Here is a 16,224-nt window from a genome sequence, read left to right on the forward strand (position 1 = left end):
TCACTTTCTTCCTCTCCCAGTGGTACTGGATGACAGCAAGCGGCTGGCGAAGAGGAAGCTGATCGAGGAGAACCGAGAGAAGAGGCGGCGGGAAGAGCTGCAGAAATCCATCGGGCACAAACCAGAGCCCACAGATGAGGAGTGGGAGCTCATCAAAACTGTCACGGAAGCCCATGTGGCCACCAATGCCCAAGGCAGCCACTGGAAGCAGAAACGGAAATTCCTGGTAAGGCTGCCTGCCTGTGGAGTGGGGGGTGGGGTGAGGGGGCCAGCTCTGCCTTAATTCATTCAGTCCTCACAACCCCAGGATGCTGATGTTTTTGCCCAATTTTACTGATGGGGAAACTGCAGCTCTGACAGGTCAGGTACCTTGCAGAGCTGGGATTTGACTCCATCTCTTTCTGAGAGTAAAGGCCACACACTTACCACATACTGCTTATGAGTCACTGAATTCTAAAGCAGTTTCAAAGGCCACATTCTCTGATTTTACGGTAGTAAGTTCAGCCTTGGATCAACTAACTAATAAAATTCTTTACCTGCTAGCTTTCCCTTTTTGTAGCCATTTCCTCCCTCATATTCCCAATTTTGCACATACTTAGTCCCCTAAACTTGCTTCAACATATCCAGTTAAGAATAACCCTGACAATTAATGAAGTATCCTCCATCTCAAATGTGTTCTTAGAAGTCAATAGAAGTCACAATGTTTAGCTTAAAAGAAATGATTTAGAGTCCATAAATGCAATAGGAATGGGGAGCAGCGATGGGGGTGGTATATAGAGAAAATAGGTCTTTCCATACCGTTGGACCTTCTATATTTGATGTTTTCATGAAAACTAACAGTTATACAGGTCCCGCCCATCCTCAGAGACAGTACAGTTAAGCCCTGTGTTTCAGCCAGTTTACATATTTACACATACTCCTTGCAGGATGATGACTCCAATGGAGAGTATTTATTCTCAGAGTAAAAATTTCACTCTTGAGTGGTGAGTTATTCTTGTAAGGACATTAAGAATCCTCAGATGATGGGTGCCGTGGTGGTGGGTGTGGTGTGGTAACATACATCTGAAGAAGTGTGATCTTAAGCCTCTGAATCATACACAGCATTGTATACCAGTGTTACCTCAACTTAAAAAAAAGAATCTTTTGCTTAAATACATCTTGGCTACATGGTATCCCTGCCCTGAGTAGACTTCTACACGTTAGGACCCATCTCTCATGTGGCTGCTACTCCTTTTTCTTTGTTTGCAACACTGCTCACACATATTGTTTCATTTATTTTTATATGATGATGGCCTGTTTTGTTCCAAAAAGAATTTGAGGCAGTCTATTATGTTAATAATAGTATAAAAATATATCATAAAGGATTAAAAATTATATGTTGTCATAAAAGCTAGAAGTATTTATTTATCTGGAATGGTAAGTAACTTACTCCCCAAAAGGAGCTTCTTTATCATTTTTCACTCTAAAATCAGGACTCAAGTCAGAAACAGAGATGGGTGGTTTGCGTTGGGTTTCAAATTTATATTTGGGTCTGAGAAAATGATAGTCATGGGCAAATAAATTTTTGCAAAAGCCAGGCAGATTTTCTAAAGCCATTCCTTAAAATTACTGCCAAAATCATTTAAATCATATAATTTTCTAGTTTTGTCCTATCCGCTCAAATCTCTGATGGTCTAAAAGTGCCCAATTTAACCACCAATTTGGATGTGATGACACTGATGATGAGACATAGATGTAGGCTGAGGAGGAATAAGGAGCATCAGATGCCAAACAAGGATGGGTGTTGAAACATTTGGTTTGGAGCAAACCCCAAACCAGCCCCAATATTGCCATTGATGTGGTGTTATTATTCTGCTCTCTTATTTCACCAAAAAGGTAGTATCAAATGTGACCACAGAAGCAGGGCAGGTCTGCTCTGCTTTCCCCCTGGCAGAGCTCTGGCTGATCTCACACATTGTCAATCAGGATAGCCTCAGGAAAGGAAGGTGAGCAGAAGGATCAGGTGACATGTGTGATTTGGCTATGTACAGTCTATGTGGGCAAGTCAAGGATAAGTGCAATCAAGTCAGGAAGACTTCTGTCACCCAAAGTCAGAAGGCAGGGTGGTTGAGTAATGTTGTGCATGGAGATCGAACCAGACAGTGCTGCCTCTTCCTTTTTAATTATGTGATTGTGGAAAGTCACTTCACAGCTCTCAGGCTGTTATCTTTTTTTTTTTTTAAGATTTATTTATTTATTTATGGAGTACAGGCCAGAGGTGTAGGGAGTGAGAGGATTCACCAGAGACAGAGTGGGGAACAGAACAGGCAGATTGACCGAAGTACACTGCTGAGGGGAGCAGCGGGCGCGGCAGGAGAGGTCTGCTGCGTCATGTGGGTTGCTCCCTGGCTGGGAATCGAACTCATGCTGCAATGGCTGTGGACAGCTTCATAGGTTGCGTCTTAACCCCTTGCACCACCCAGGCTGTTATCTTTCTGCCCTTGCCAAATAGTAAGTATAATGATAGAAGTGCTTGACTGTCATTAACATCCACTTAAATAGTTACTGTTTGAATCATCCCTGCCAACACCATCTTTACCATCTAGTCCCTGCTCATCCCAGGAAAAGGGAGAGTCTCGTAATGTCCCAGGGTCCAGGGATTTCTCAGTACCTCTTGTCTGGGTCTTCCTGACTATTTTGGCAAAGGTGAGAAAAGACACCCTATGAACAAACAGAGGAAGGGAAGTCTCACTGAGCCCCAGGTCACACTGCATGTGCCCGATCTTCAGGTTCAAGCCCAGGAGTTCTCAGGTCCAAGCCAGTCACCTGTAAAGAGCTCAGCCAGCAGCATTTCCCACTCACCATGAACAATACAGGTGAAGCAAAGCACAAAGCCAGTTATTACAATTTTTTAACAACCAGGCTCCTCTAGCGCTGAGCTGGGGTTGAAGCTCGTACCTGCACATGTCTGCATCTCTTCTTTTGCACCTCTCCCTCTACCCCCACCCCACAGCCCCAGAGGAGCCACTTTGGATTTCTAACTGTCCCCCACTCTCATCCAGTGTATCAGAAACCCGTCTTTGGCTCCTGGGGTATATCTCAAATCCTTCTACTTCTCTCCTTTCTGTTGCCGCCCCTATAGTCCAGCCCACTCCAGCTCCCACCCAGATCACTGCTGTTGCCTGCGTGTTTCTTCCTTTGGCTCCCTACACTCCCTCTCTGCATAATAATCAATCTCCTCAAGCTGTTCCTCTGTTTAAAAGGTGCCAGACTGCATTTAGAATAAGCCCATCTCCTCTCTGTAGCCCACAAAAACCAACATCACCAGACCCTTGCCCACTTTCCATCCTTGATCTCATGCCATCTCTGGGATCTAGGGATATGGGTCTGTCTCTAGCCCAGGACTTTGCACTGGTTTTTCCCTCTGCTTTAAATGTTCTACCTCTCGCTCTCTAGAAGACTGCCTCCTCGACGTTCGTCAAGTCATAGCTCCCCCATCACTTCTCCAAGAATTCTTGGCTGTGCCCCAACTCCCAGTCTCCATGTTACTATCATGTCACCTCCAGTCTTATCACAAACTGAACTGAGTGTATTATTATTTATTGTCTACCTTCCCTCACTAAAATGAAAGTTCCTTGAGGATACATTGCTCATTGCTGATACCTCCCCATCTGGAAGAAGACCTGGCCTTTTGTAGATACACAATTAAGCTCTGCCCAGAATTGCTCCTCCCCCTCCCTGCCCCAGTCACTGCCTATTCCCCACCCATATTTCTGCCTCAGTGATTGCTTCTAGAACCGGTGACCTCCCCAAAGCCATGGGAGGTGTGCCCTCCTCACACCACACCCCAAAATGATTTTTTTAATATAGGAAAAAAACATTTTAAAACAAGACCAGTTTAGTACATACGTCTAGACACATTTATTTGCTTACTTACCCGGTAAGCATTCTGTCCTCAACCATTTGGCCCAATGCCTTGTAGACAGTAGACGAATATATGTGCGGATTATTCCCCCTACCTTGAGAAGTTCATATCTTATTTATTTATATACCTGCATTACTTCAATAAAAAAAAGTGATGGAAAAAATGCTAAAATGCCATGAGCAATAGACATGGGCCACCACGAGTGTTCAAATACAATAGATATCATGGCAAACTGAGGTCATCCAGGAAGACCTCACAGAGAGAGCATGTGAATGGTGTGGAATGTAGACAGAAGAAAGACAGAAGAAGGAACTTGGGAGAAAGATAAAGTCAGGCGGGAAGGCAGCCCTGAAACAGAAAAGCATGAGGCGGATTAAGGAGGTGACATAAGATCGGCCGGGCTGACTCCAAAAGTCCATGACGGACAGATAAAGAGGAAGACAGCCAGAATGAGAGTTGGAAGTACTCTCATCCTAAAGAAATTTGATCTATGGAGGCAAAAAGCCAGCCAGTGCACACTGGGGATTCCATAAGCCAAAGATATCATCAGTATGGAAGCCTGATCCCCTGTGTGTAAGTGCACATGGGCGTGTGCAAGCAAAAGTACTTCAAGGAGCAGATTATAGGGCTAAAAGCTATATTACAATATCTTATAGATCCAACTAAAGTAAAATATCTGTACTTTTCTTTATCTTCCAAATATTTTTAGCAAATGACCTGTCATCCTTATAGGTAAAAATCTTCAGGGAAGTTACAAACTAGATTGCATTGCTCAACCTTAATTTTTCATCCTTGATGTGTTAACCTGAGTTGGTCATGGAAGATTTTCTACCATCTACAATTCATTATCACAATAAACCTTAATAATGTAAAAAGAGAATTTTGCTTTGTATATGGCTTTATTCTAGCAATTAAATTTGCCATTTACTACCCAAAGATTTAAAAGTAAATTTTTTCTACCCTACTTATTTTTCCACAGAAAACTTGTAAAGGTGTTACATTTGGAGTTTTTATTTTAATTAAAGTTGCCATATTTCTTTGTGTAATTTCCTCCTTCTTTTCAAACCTTTAGAGATAACACAGGTGGTGATTCAAATACCCCACAGCTTGAAGAGAATTTTTTTTTTAATTTTTCAGTTCCACGAACATGGCATGAAACATTATATAAATTTAAGTGTTATTTGGATCCATTCATATTATAATATGAGTGTCACTGTAGCAATATTTATCACCTGATATCATTATAGAACAGTATTACTGTCTGTTCATTATTATGCATTAGATCTCTATGACTAATTTACTACTTGTTATAAATTTGTACCCTTTAACACATTTAAACTTATCCCCCCAATCCTCTGATAATTATTTTACTCTTTTTCATGGGTTTGACTTTTTTAGATTCCACATAGAAGTAATATCATACAGTACTTGTCTTTCTCTTGTTTACCATAATACTCAAAGTCCATCATGTTGTCACAAATGACAGGATTTCCTACTTTCTCATGGTTGAATAGTATCCCATTATAAATATATACCATGTCTTCTGTATCCATTCATCCATCAATGGGCATTTGGGTGTCTTCCACATCTTGGCTATTGTGAATAATGTTGTAATGAACTTGGGAGTACAAATATCTGTCCAGATCATTTCCTTTAGGCATACACCCAGAAGTAGAATTGCTACATTGTATGGCAGATCTATTTTTAATATTTTGAGGAACCTCCATACTGTTTTCCATACTGGTTGTACTAATTTACATTCTTGCCAATAGGGTATAAGAATTCCCTTCTTGCCCCATCCTCCCCATCACCTGTTGTCTTCTGTCCCCTGATGCGAGCCATTATAACAGATGTGAGGTGCTAGCACACTGTGGTTTTGATTTGCATATCCCTGATGATTAGTGATGTTGAGCATCTGTTCATGTGCCTGTGGCTATTTTGATGTTCTCTTTGGAATGAATGAAAATTAACATCAATATTAACCCACTGAAATTTCAAAGAAAGCTGAATACCATTTGAATACAATCAGATTAGGTATGTCTGTGGTCAGTGAGAAGATGCTTGTATTCAACCAAGACAAAACCCTGTTATTACAATTTTTTTCTAAAAAATGTGCACCCTGCTGATGTGTGTTTATGTATCTATGCCTCTGTGTGTGTGTGTAAAGCTCTACTTTTTCAGTGTATGCCAACATTCCTTACATGAGTTGATCTTTTTGAGTTAGTTCTACTTTAATCACAGTGTTGTAGACAAGGCAAGCTAGATGAGCTTCATTTTCAAGGTGAGAAGAATTATAAAGACCAGCAAGAAGACCTGAAGGATATAAGGGGTAGCAGTGCCCAAAGGAGGAACTGATGTATCTTCTCCCCTAGTTTAATCTATGTGAGAACCACAGTGAGACAGAGAGAGAAGGAAGCTATTCATGCAATTATTCCATCAGTTCTGGAAAGTCAGCAGAACAGTAGTCTCCCATGGGTTAGCCATGCCAACGGTTGCCCCAAAACATCATCACTGGTATGAAAACATGACAGAAACCAGGTTTTTTTTCCTTCCACTCAATACCCGCAAAACAAACAATAAAAAGTCAAATAAAATAAACTGAATAACCTACTGGATAATCCAAGAAAGGTCAATGTTGCCAGAGCTTCTTATGTAATATACTTAAAAATCCTCCCCTAGCTGTAACCACGACTCCTGCTACACCCCTGGGGGACTCAGGCTGCTCCTGTTGCTTTTGGTGCCCTGGCAATAAGAGAGTAAAAGAATCATCCTTTACTTTTCTCTGTGCTGAATATTAGCTGTGAGCAGTGATGGGAGAGATGGGGAAAGAAATGGGTGGCTGGGTCACTATAAGCTGGAGGTGGCTCTGGGAACTTGTCAGAAATGCATATTCACAGGCTTCTCCCCTGACCTCTTGAATCAGAAACAAAAGGGGTGGAGTCCAGCAAGCAGTTGATTCTGGGTGCACAGGAAGTTGAGGAACCCTGAAATTATACCAAAGCCTGTCATTGGCAGTGCCCTCACCTCCCTGAAATGAGGGATTCAGTCTTTCTTGACTAGTTCACAATGTCAGTTCCTCCTGCTCACCTCTGCTCAACCTCCCAAACCTCCTAACCTCTGGGTGCCTTGTCCTGTCTGTTCAAAGGCACAGGTGGCTCTAAACAAAGTGGCCACCACAGGGCAGGACCAAAGTCTCTGATCCCCTTGGTTGCATTCATAGTCCAGCAAGACTACTGGAGAGGTTGCGAGGGGAGGGTTAAGAAAATGAGAGGGAGTGAGTGGGCTCTGGAAAGACTGCAGTCTGGAGTCTGGGCCACCAGGGTCCCTGTCCCAAGCTCAGGGGCTTGCTCTCAACTTCCCTGAGCCCTTGCTTGCTCATCTGCCACCTGGGATTTTGTGAAAACTACCTCATATAGTGCACATGAAGGGGCTGGCTTACTTGTAGGCCATCGATAAATGGTAGTGGTGGTTATCACAGTAAGAAAGGGGAGTGAAAGGACCACTCCTGGCAGGAAGCACTGATGACAACAGGAATGCACCTGAAGTCACATCATGCAGGTCACTGAATATGTTCCTTAATGGCTCCAGTGGACACTGGGGAGCCTAACATGAGTCCAGCCACCTGGCAGGGGTACAGGAAAATGCTTGCTAAAATGCCAGTTCTGCACCATGCGGTCCTTGGAGGGGACCAGGAATCTGCATTTCTAACAGGCCCCCAAGTGACACCTCTGCTGCCACATCACCCTTTGAGCAGCAAGACCATGAATTGTTCTTGAGCTAGTAACCTGTGCAAACTACCCTGAGGCCAAACACAAGTAAATTCATTGCTGTGTCCTCAAGTTTGCCAAGTTTGCAGAGCTCAGTTTCCTGTAAGCAGCCTAAAGATCATCCCCCCAGCCTGAGAGACCTCCTCCAACTGGAGTCCGTAGGGCAGGGGGGAACTTCCCGTCTCTGCTGCTGGGGCAGAAGCAAGAGCAAATCTGCTGGGCTGTTTTCCAGGGCTCCCCCATCTCACCCCACTTGTCATGGCCCACTCTGTGCCTGCCTCCCACACAGACACACCAGAATGTGCATGCACTGAAAATGCCACCCAGAGCCCCTAGAATTCACATCCTCTGGCACAGTGAACCCCTTTGTATATTCAGAGGCAGAATCCTAATTCTTACTGTTTCACCTTCCCTCCCTCTTTCTCTCTCTCTTACTCTCTTTCTGCAGCAACAGCTCTGCGGAGATTCTCACCGAGTGGGGGGGAAGCTATTAAAATGATGGCCAAGACATAGATCCTTGTCAGAGAAATTAATGATGTGAAAACTGTTGTTTGTTCATAAAGGAAGTGAAAACCAGAAACTCTGGGTTCAGAAGAGACTTTCTGCCGTCTGAGGATTTGATGAATAAAGATCCCGTCAATGTATTGATTTCAATCTTTCTTGCTTCTTCTTAGCCAGAAGACATTGGACAAGCACCAATAGTAAACGCCCCAGAGGGTGGAAAGGTCGACTTGGAAGCCTTCAGCCATTTCACAAAAATCATCACACCAGCAATTACCAGAGTGGTGGATTTTGCCAAAAAGTTGCCTATGTTTTGTGAGGTGAGGAAATTGTTTTTCCTTCTGCATTATTTTCACTACATTTCCATCAACTTGCAGAAATACTAGGCATTGTTTATAGTTTCATATTAATACCTATATGAAAGCAATGTCAGTACAAAATGAAAATACACTGTTTTATCTTTATTTCCCATCTTTATTTCAGTCAGCATTCATTAGCTTGTCCACATGAGGTCGATAAAGATCCCAGCCATCCACCTGACCCCAGACATGGGGAAGTAATGACAAGACTTCCATTCACTCTGCACCTATGATGTCCTAGTTATCAGGCCCAAGTTGGCCCACCTTAAATCAATCCCTATAACAGACCTGCGGGGTGGTTTTTATTAACCTTGCTCTATATCTGGAAAATATTAAGATCAAAAAGATTGAGTTGATTTACCCAAACGTGAGGCCATGGTTTGAATCTAAGTACATATTTTTTTCCACTACATATCCCACAAGTTGGCTGTGTGATTATTTCTTAACCTTCAAAAATATGTTAAATGACCTTCTCAGAGCTAGGCTCTTTTTTTTTCTTTGTAACACATTTTTTGTTAATGAGGTATCGTTATTTTACATGCATCTTTGTTTTTTCACAAAGCTCTTAATAGCCCCTAAATTCTGTCTTTTTCCTTTTTTTCCTCTAAATTCACTCTTCCCTGCACCATTATCAGAACACCCTGAAGAGCTTACCCATGGGGGCTCACAGGTTTTCCTTTGGGGATTCTTCACTCCTAACTCAGGAGTTCTGCCATGTGGCAGCTGAGAGCAGGGGCTCTGCAGTCAGTTGCATGGACAAGAATCCTAGACACCAACCACTAAAAGATACTGCAGTTAAAGGAAGCTCAAAACCAGATCCACCACCAGCAACAAACACACCATGGGCTTATGTCTGTGGCAAGGGTCAAGGGTCCCCGAGAACTTTTCAAGCTTAGCCTATAGCAAGCGTCCCTTTCCAAGTTTGCCTCCCAAGTTTAAGCCTGCTTCAAAGTCATGATTCCATCTCTCTTTCATCCCTGATATTTTATTGTCTCCAAACTATACAGAGAGAGAGAGAGAGAGAGAGAGAGAGAGAGAGAGAGAGAGAGAGAGAGAGAGAGCAGCAGAGATGCTTGTTTCCAGTTCTATAGCCTGCTGGAGACTTTCAACTTTTCATGCTCTCTTTGGAACCCCAAAGAGGGAAATGCACTGTGTAGGCCACTGAGCTATGTATGCAGTGGGCTGAGACCCTAGGTGAGCAGAGAGTTATTGCTAGAAGCAGCTTGATGCATTGTGCTCCCAGTGCAATTTCTGCTAAGATCCCTGCCAACCAACTACCCCAAGCTGGTAGACACCCAGGCAAAACCAAGAATCGCTACTGGCAGAGATGTCAGAAATACACATACAAAGCACATTAGAGTGTAGGGAACTGTTGTCTTTGCCAGTCAACCTGAGTGACACTCTCCTGAGGAGACAATAAGAGTCTGTGGGTGGATCCCCGCGTCTCTCCCTGTCATGTCCATCATGGAGTTTTCTCACAATGAAAGTATTTTGGCAGGTGACTAGGAGACTATTTGCTCACATGTTGAAACAACCTCACCAGGATCCTATAAATTCCTCTTAAAGGAAGACATCTGGCCTAGTTTTGAAGCCGTTGGTGATCCCTGACAAATGCTTACTCAGCTTTTATTTCAATTTGAACTAATCAATGGTAAATTTTTAAAAGAAAACTTCTAATTCATCTATAATCAGACTCTGCCCAAGTTTGCATACTTGGATTTTTTTAATAAATGCTTTTTTTAATAAATGGTTTGATCTGATTAATACGTTCTCATTGCTGTTCTATGCCAGGGTTCCCAAGAGTAGGGCCCCACCAGCCACAGGATATCCCCTGGGAACCTAGATCACAGAAATCCGAAGGGTGTGGCAGCAATGATCTTTCAATAAACCTTTGAGAGGCCCTGAGGAATCAGCACCCTGGGCATTAAAGCAGCCTCCACCCACTCCCGCTGGTTCTGTATCTTACCTGTGGGAAGATCTATCCAAACTTGGATTTGCTAATTTCTACCATGCTTTTGGGCTAGGAATCCAAAGATATATACTTGAAGAGTACAGTACACATTAGAACATAACAAAAGCAATCGGTGTCATTTTTTTTTAATGAGCCCACGGTGAAAATTCACTCATATAGATTCTAGAACCAAATACGAGATGACTTTTATTCTGTAGAAGTCAAGTAATTTGAAATTAAATGGCATGGTTGCTAGGTTGGGCTAGTAAAAATATACAATACCCAGTGTTTAAATGTAATTCCTTAGAATTGCTCACAGTTTTATATAATAACCTAGACTACACAAGTCCAGTGTTGCCAAAAAGTGTTTCCCAAAAAGAATCTGTATCTGCCTTAATAGAAGAGATAGAAATTATGTGTAAATTCCATAGTCATTATTGATGGAAACTTAGTCATATCCCAAGTACTTCCAAAGATTGTGTTTTTTTTTCCTTCTCTTGGCTCTAACACTCCCCAAACATTCATGTGACAAACACCAACACCCCCCACCCCCAGCCCTTTACTCAACCTTTCACTCCTGGATTCCCACATCTGTAGTATTGCTGTGAAGATTAAATAAGGTAACATATGTGAATCTTAACACAATGCCCAATTAATAAAAAAATAGCCATTAACTAATAATATTCTTTCACATTGTTTTGCTAGTGGCATTTATTTAAACATTCTCCTCCTTCAGGGGAAAAAAACTGATATTTTTTATTATTTTGCTTGCAAAGTCTTTAATTTTTAAGTATTCTTGATGTTATCACGTTATCATAAATCCTGGTTAACAAGTCAACCAAATGAGCTAAAAATGAGATTGCAAACCTGGCAGAAAGATCCAGGGTGTGAAGTAATTCTGGAGCCTGAAATACTTAGAACAAAACTCTAGCCCCAGGAGGTCTGAACACCATTCTCACCTTTGCCTCTAACTCACTTGATGGCCTTCCAGCATCCAGCCTTTATATCTCTGAGCCTCCTGGGTCACATCAATAGCAACCTTCTAATTCTGTGCCTTTTTAAGAGACTCAGAGAACAAATTTTGCTTTAAAACAAAGAGAAGCACAGTTGTCAGCTAAATGGTAGAGTGAGCTATTGAGAAATAGAGCAACAAGACAAAAATGACTGACATTCGTCTGTTCTTTGCTGATGTGGGCTGGTCCTTTTCAGCTGCCATGTGAAGACCAGATAATCCTCCTCAAAGGCTGCTGCATGGAGATCATGTCCCTTCGTGCTGCTGTGCGCTATGACCCCGAAAGTGAGACTTTAACCCTGAATGGGGAAATGGCAGTGACACGGGGCCAGCTGAAAAACGGGGGTCTTGGGGTCGTGTCAGACGCCATCTTTGACCTGGGCATGTCTCTTTCTTCTTTCAACCTCGATGACACTGAAGTAGCTCTCCTTCAGGCTGTCCTGCTGATGTCCTCAGGTGAGTATGCCCAGACGGGGCCTCCAAAGAGCCTTTGCTTGTTTGGCTAGTTCAAATCACTTGATGAGTTTTCAGTCCACCTTTAACTTCAGAATCACAGCTCAGTCTCCTTCAGTGAGTAATTGGGGGTTTACCAATGAACTGGGTAACTGAAGGAAGGTGTCAGGTCCCAGGGTGGTGAGATGAAGCCTAGGAATCAAAGGAGCCATCTTAAGGAGATGTTCCATCTTCAGCAGACACTACTTAGCCTGCCACATGGTAGCTCACCAACCCTCCTCCTGGTTTTGTGTATACAGAATACGAATAAGAGTGTCCACCAATTCTGTGTGAAGTTCTGTGTGAAGAAATCATAAGTGAGAGCTAGCACTTGTCCCTGGGTTAACAACAATTTAAGTTCAGTTATTTATTGCTAAATAGCACAACTCCCCAGCCCAAAACTTAGGGACTTAAAATACCCAAGGTGACTGGGGTTGGAACTGAGACATCAAACACAGCTGCAGGCTGCTCTCCATGCAGCCTTATCTCTGGCAGAGGAGTTGCCCTTCTTACATGGCTGTTGTATTCTAAAGGAAATATTCCAAGCACACAAAAGCAGAAGTTGCAGCTGTCCACTTTTAAGTCATATAGCATCATGTCTACCACATTGTATTGGTCCAAACAAGTCCCAGATTCAAGAGTCCGCTTCAACATGGGTGGAATGGAAAAGGATGTACAGGCATATTTAACCCGTCATCACTCATTATCCAGACCTCTAACTCTCATCATTGAAGAATAGATAATAATGCTGACACTGTTTTCTTCAGGGGTCATGTCATAATAAATGCAAAACACATTGCTTTCTTGAAGGAAAGCTAGTCTTTAACTAGAAGGTGCTTTCAGAGTCGTCTCTGCATTTTCAGAGGACCCCATATTTAGCTGCAGTTCAACACTTGTCACTCTGCTCCACAGCCATCTGCCTAACTTGCCCATCACTCTCATTGTGGGGGTGATGCCAATATGTAGCTATCACTTGTCTTATGTGAAGAGTCCTGTAATATTTCTCTGCTTCTGACAGTATTAATAGAAATGTCCAGGGTATTAGGGTGGGTGAAGAAGTGTAAAAAGGACATGGAGTCTACCTTGCGGTTGTCGGCAGTGACAGCCTCAGAAGGATTAGAGAATTGGGAGAATCATCCAGTAAGGCATTTGATGGGGTTTGTGTCTCACTCAGTTTTTGCTGCTAAGCCCTATTGTTTTGTTTAGCATTTCAGTTACAGAGTCTCTTGGTCTTGTCTTCAAAAAACTTTTTCACAAGTTGCTACTACTCTGTTCCTTGGTCTGTACTGATAAGCAGAGAGGAACTTTGTCTTAAGGAGTTAAAAGCAGTTTACTTCAACTTGAACCACATCAACATGTTCACCCATCTTCTATGGCCACCTTGTCTTTAGCTCTCATCAAAGAACAGAGTTTTGATGCCATAAAAGGGGGAAGACAGAGGAAGTGAGCGATCTATGGACAGCTGCATCCCCTGTCAAGGAAATCACACAGTAAAAATGCACCAGTTGTAACTTGAGCTGAACAGGGGATTTCCTATATTTTATTTATACTCAGAAGGGTGAATTGAAACATTTTCCCTTATCCTTCCTTTCAGATCAAGCAGAACCCTCTTTAGATTTTTATCAGTACAGATACTTTAATAATGGACACTGGACAGCACACCTAACTGTGGTATTCAAGGGTCAACTGTATATACATATATATTTTTTCTTTTTTAAGTAACAAAATAAATGGGGTAAATGACTATAAATGCTTGATCACATTAAAGATATGTCATTGACATTTTAAAAAATAAACTAGAAACTGGAACTGTGAGTTCATGTCTTCAGAGCTGAAAGGTTCGGCGCGGTAAAGAAAAGGAGAGCCAGGCTTCATTTCTCAAAGGGAGGGAAAGTTTATTGCGCCCCGGGCGGACCTTACAGACCCAAGGCGGGGGTCAGTGGAGTCGCGAGCGTTGTTGGGGGAAGCAGGGTTTTATAGGGCGAGGAGAGATCAGGTGGGTACTTGGGCTCCTATGGCGGGAAAAGTTTGTAGGGCAGGTAGAGGTTCTTTGTCTGAGATGAGACTCGTAGGGGGAGGGGGGAGGCTCATTGTCTGAGTCCTCCAGGCAGGTATCCGCATTCCTGCCCCCCAGGTGGGCTTCTGGGTAGGCTTTTGCATTCCAGCCTGCTGCATGGACCTTTCAAGAGCCACTAAAGAAAATCCAGGAGAACTGGGCAAAGGGGTGGTCGTCCTTCCTGGAGCAATGTCAGGAATCCATTCTGGTTTATAAATTACTTTTGTAACTCAAGTGCTGGATGTTCCACAGTCATGCAGCCTTCTTGAGACTTCCCACTACTGTGATCACAGCTGTCTTGACCCCTCCCTCACAGGCGCAAGGATGAGTGGTCCTCCCAGACTTGGGAAGGTTTCTCGGTCCTAGCCTTTTGCTCTATCCCACTGTGACTCTGCACAGGGAGACTCTAGTATGGTTCACATCCTTTTCACTTTTCATTTTAATTCTCCAAAGCACCTCCAATGCAAGGTTGCTACAGGTAACAGTTTCACTAAGTGGGCAAGGGAAGGGAGGGAGTGGTTCACCAAAGCCTCACAAACAACTAAAATGGGATATTCACCTTCTTTGCCTTCATGGGAATTTCTTAACTGTGCATCTGTGGATGCCGCACCTGTGGAGGCAGCAGTGGATGCCATACCTCCTGAAATGTTCCCAGTCTCTCTTCACATCTCCCTGCTCTGCCATATCCTTGTGTGCCCACCCCTCTCTCCCAGGGAGTTAGCAGACACTCAAAATCTTCATCTCATCCTGCAGAGTGTTCCAACTCTCTAGTGTGAGTTTTCTCTTCTGTCGCCTAGGAGAGCAGCTCCGACAGTCACACCCAAAGAGGCAATTGTCTACACCAGAACTATTCATCTGAACAAAGCAACGACTCCCTTCATATAAGTTACATCACTCCCTGACATCTCAGTCCCTGATGCCCCAGAGGTCATGTTGCACATATGCTCCTTTCTGGAGTTAAGAAGCTCCCACATCTGCCCACTTCCTGGTCAAGGGCGTGAATCGGACAAGGCAAGCTTTCTCCTCTCCTCCTCTAAATTAACATCCATGCTCTTTCTTCCCCTCAGACCGCCCAGGACTCGCCTGTGTTGAGAGAATAGAGAAATACCAAGATAGTTTCCTGCTGGCCTTTGAACACTATATCAATTACCGAAAACATCATGTGACACACTTTTGGCCAAAACTCCTGATGAAGGTGACAGATCTAAGGATGATTGGCGCCTGCCATGCCAGCCGCTTCCTGCACATGAAGGTGGAATGCCCCACAGAACTCTTCCCCCCATTGTTCTTGGAAGTGTTCGAAGATTAGACAGACTGAATTCATTCCCATAATTCCTATAGCACTGTTGGGTGTCATTTCATTCCATTGCCTAGAGCTCTCTTTTGTTTGTTCTTTCATTTCTTTGTATTGGGAGGGATTGTCTGGGGGTACAGGGAAGTAGTCCTTGGCATAGACACGGATGAAACCATCCCTTGAATTCGGGTACTTGTAACTATTGTATTTTGTTCTCCCGTCCTTTGATGTGAATACTTGGAAGGTTTTACAGTGGTGGATGTGGGGTGGGGACAATCATTAATTCACCAGCACCAAGTCATCACCAGCTCCCATCTGTCCCGGGTCAGAGTCTCAAGCAAGCAAAATGGCACAGCAGAAGACTAAAGAAGCCTTAATACTGAGATAATATAGTCATCTTGACCCAATCCTGAGTTTTGCAGAGCTAAATGTGGCTCTCCGCTTTCTAGGGAAAAGTCTGAATGAATTTCTACCTACCCATGCAAAAGCATGCTGTTTTCACACTCTTCATTCTCTCCCAGGAGCATAACTTGGAATGTACAGAGATATTTATTCCTGAAAAAGAAGATGTCCTTTCACTGTAATTTTTATAATCCTATGATTTAATTCAAGTTACTCAAGGGTGTGACTCAAGGATAGGCAGGTATTTGAGTGAGGCCAAGAAGGAAAACCATTTTCTTCTGCAAGCCCAAAGAAATTAGACATCTTCACCAATGTCATTGATGCAACAGTTTCCCAAAATTCACATAATATTACCTCATCGTAGGAAGCCTTCTTCACAATTTTGACTCAGAAAATTTCCACAGAAATCAAGCCCACTGCAGAGTATTGTCACTTTTCAAAGACATCAGATCCACCACATCCCAAACTCCTGAAGTTACGTGTTCT

The 16,224-nt window shown here is 43.1% G+C and overlaps 1 protein-coding gene across 3 annotated transcripts in view; it reads left to right on the forward strand.

Moving 5' to 3' along the window:
* Positions 1-15,351, forward strand: part of THRB (thyroid hormone receptor beta) — a gene marked incomplete at both ends in the record, with an annotated part of 85,695 nt that extends 70,344 nt beyond the window's left edge. For 2 of the 3 annotated variants that reach the window (XM_084247415.1, XM_084247414.1), the window contains 4 exons: positions 21-226; positions 8,346-8,492; positions 11,692-11,950; positions 15,110-15,351. In XM_084247415.1, coding sequence (XP_084103541.1) covers positions 21-226; positions 8,346-8,492; positions 11,692-11,950; positions 15,110-15,351 — 854 coding nt within the window. The remainder of the gene's footprint in view (positions 1-20; positions 227-8,345; positions 8,493-11,691; positions 11,951-15,109) is intronic. The other variant, XM_084247416.1, reaches the window with a different exon arrangement.
* Positions 15,352-16,224: the final 873 nt, after the last annotated feature.

This window comes from Talpa europaea (genome assembly GCF_964194135.1).
Source record: "Talpa europaea genome assembly, chromosome: 11".
Lineage (NCBI taxonomy): Eukaryota > Metazoa > Chordata > Mammalia > Eulipotyphla > Talpidae > Talpa > Talpa europaea.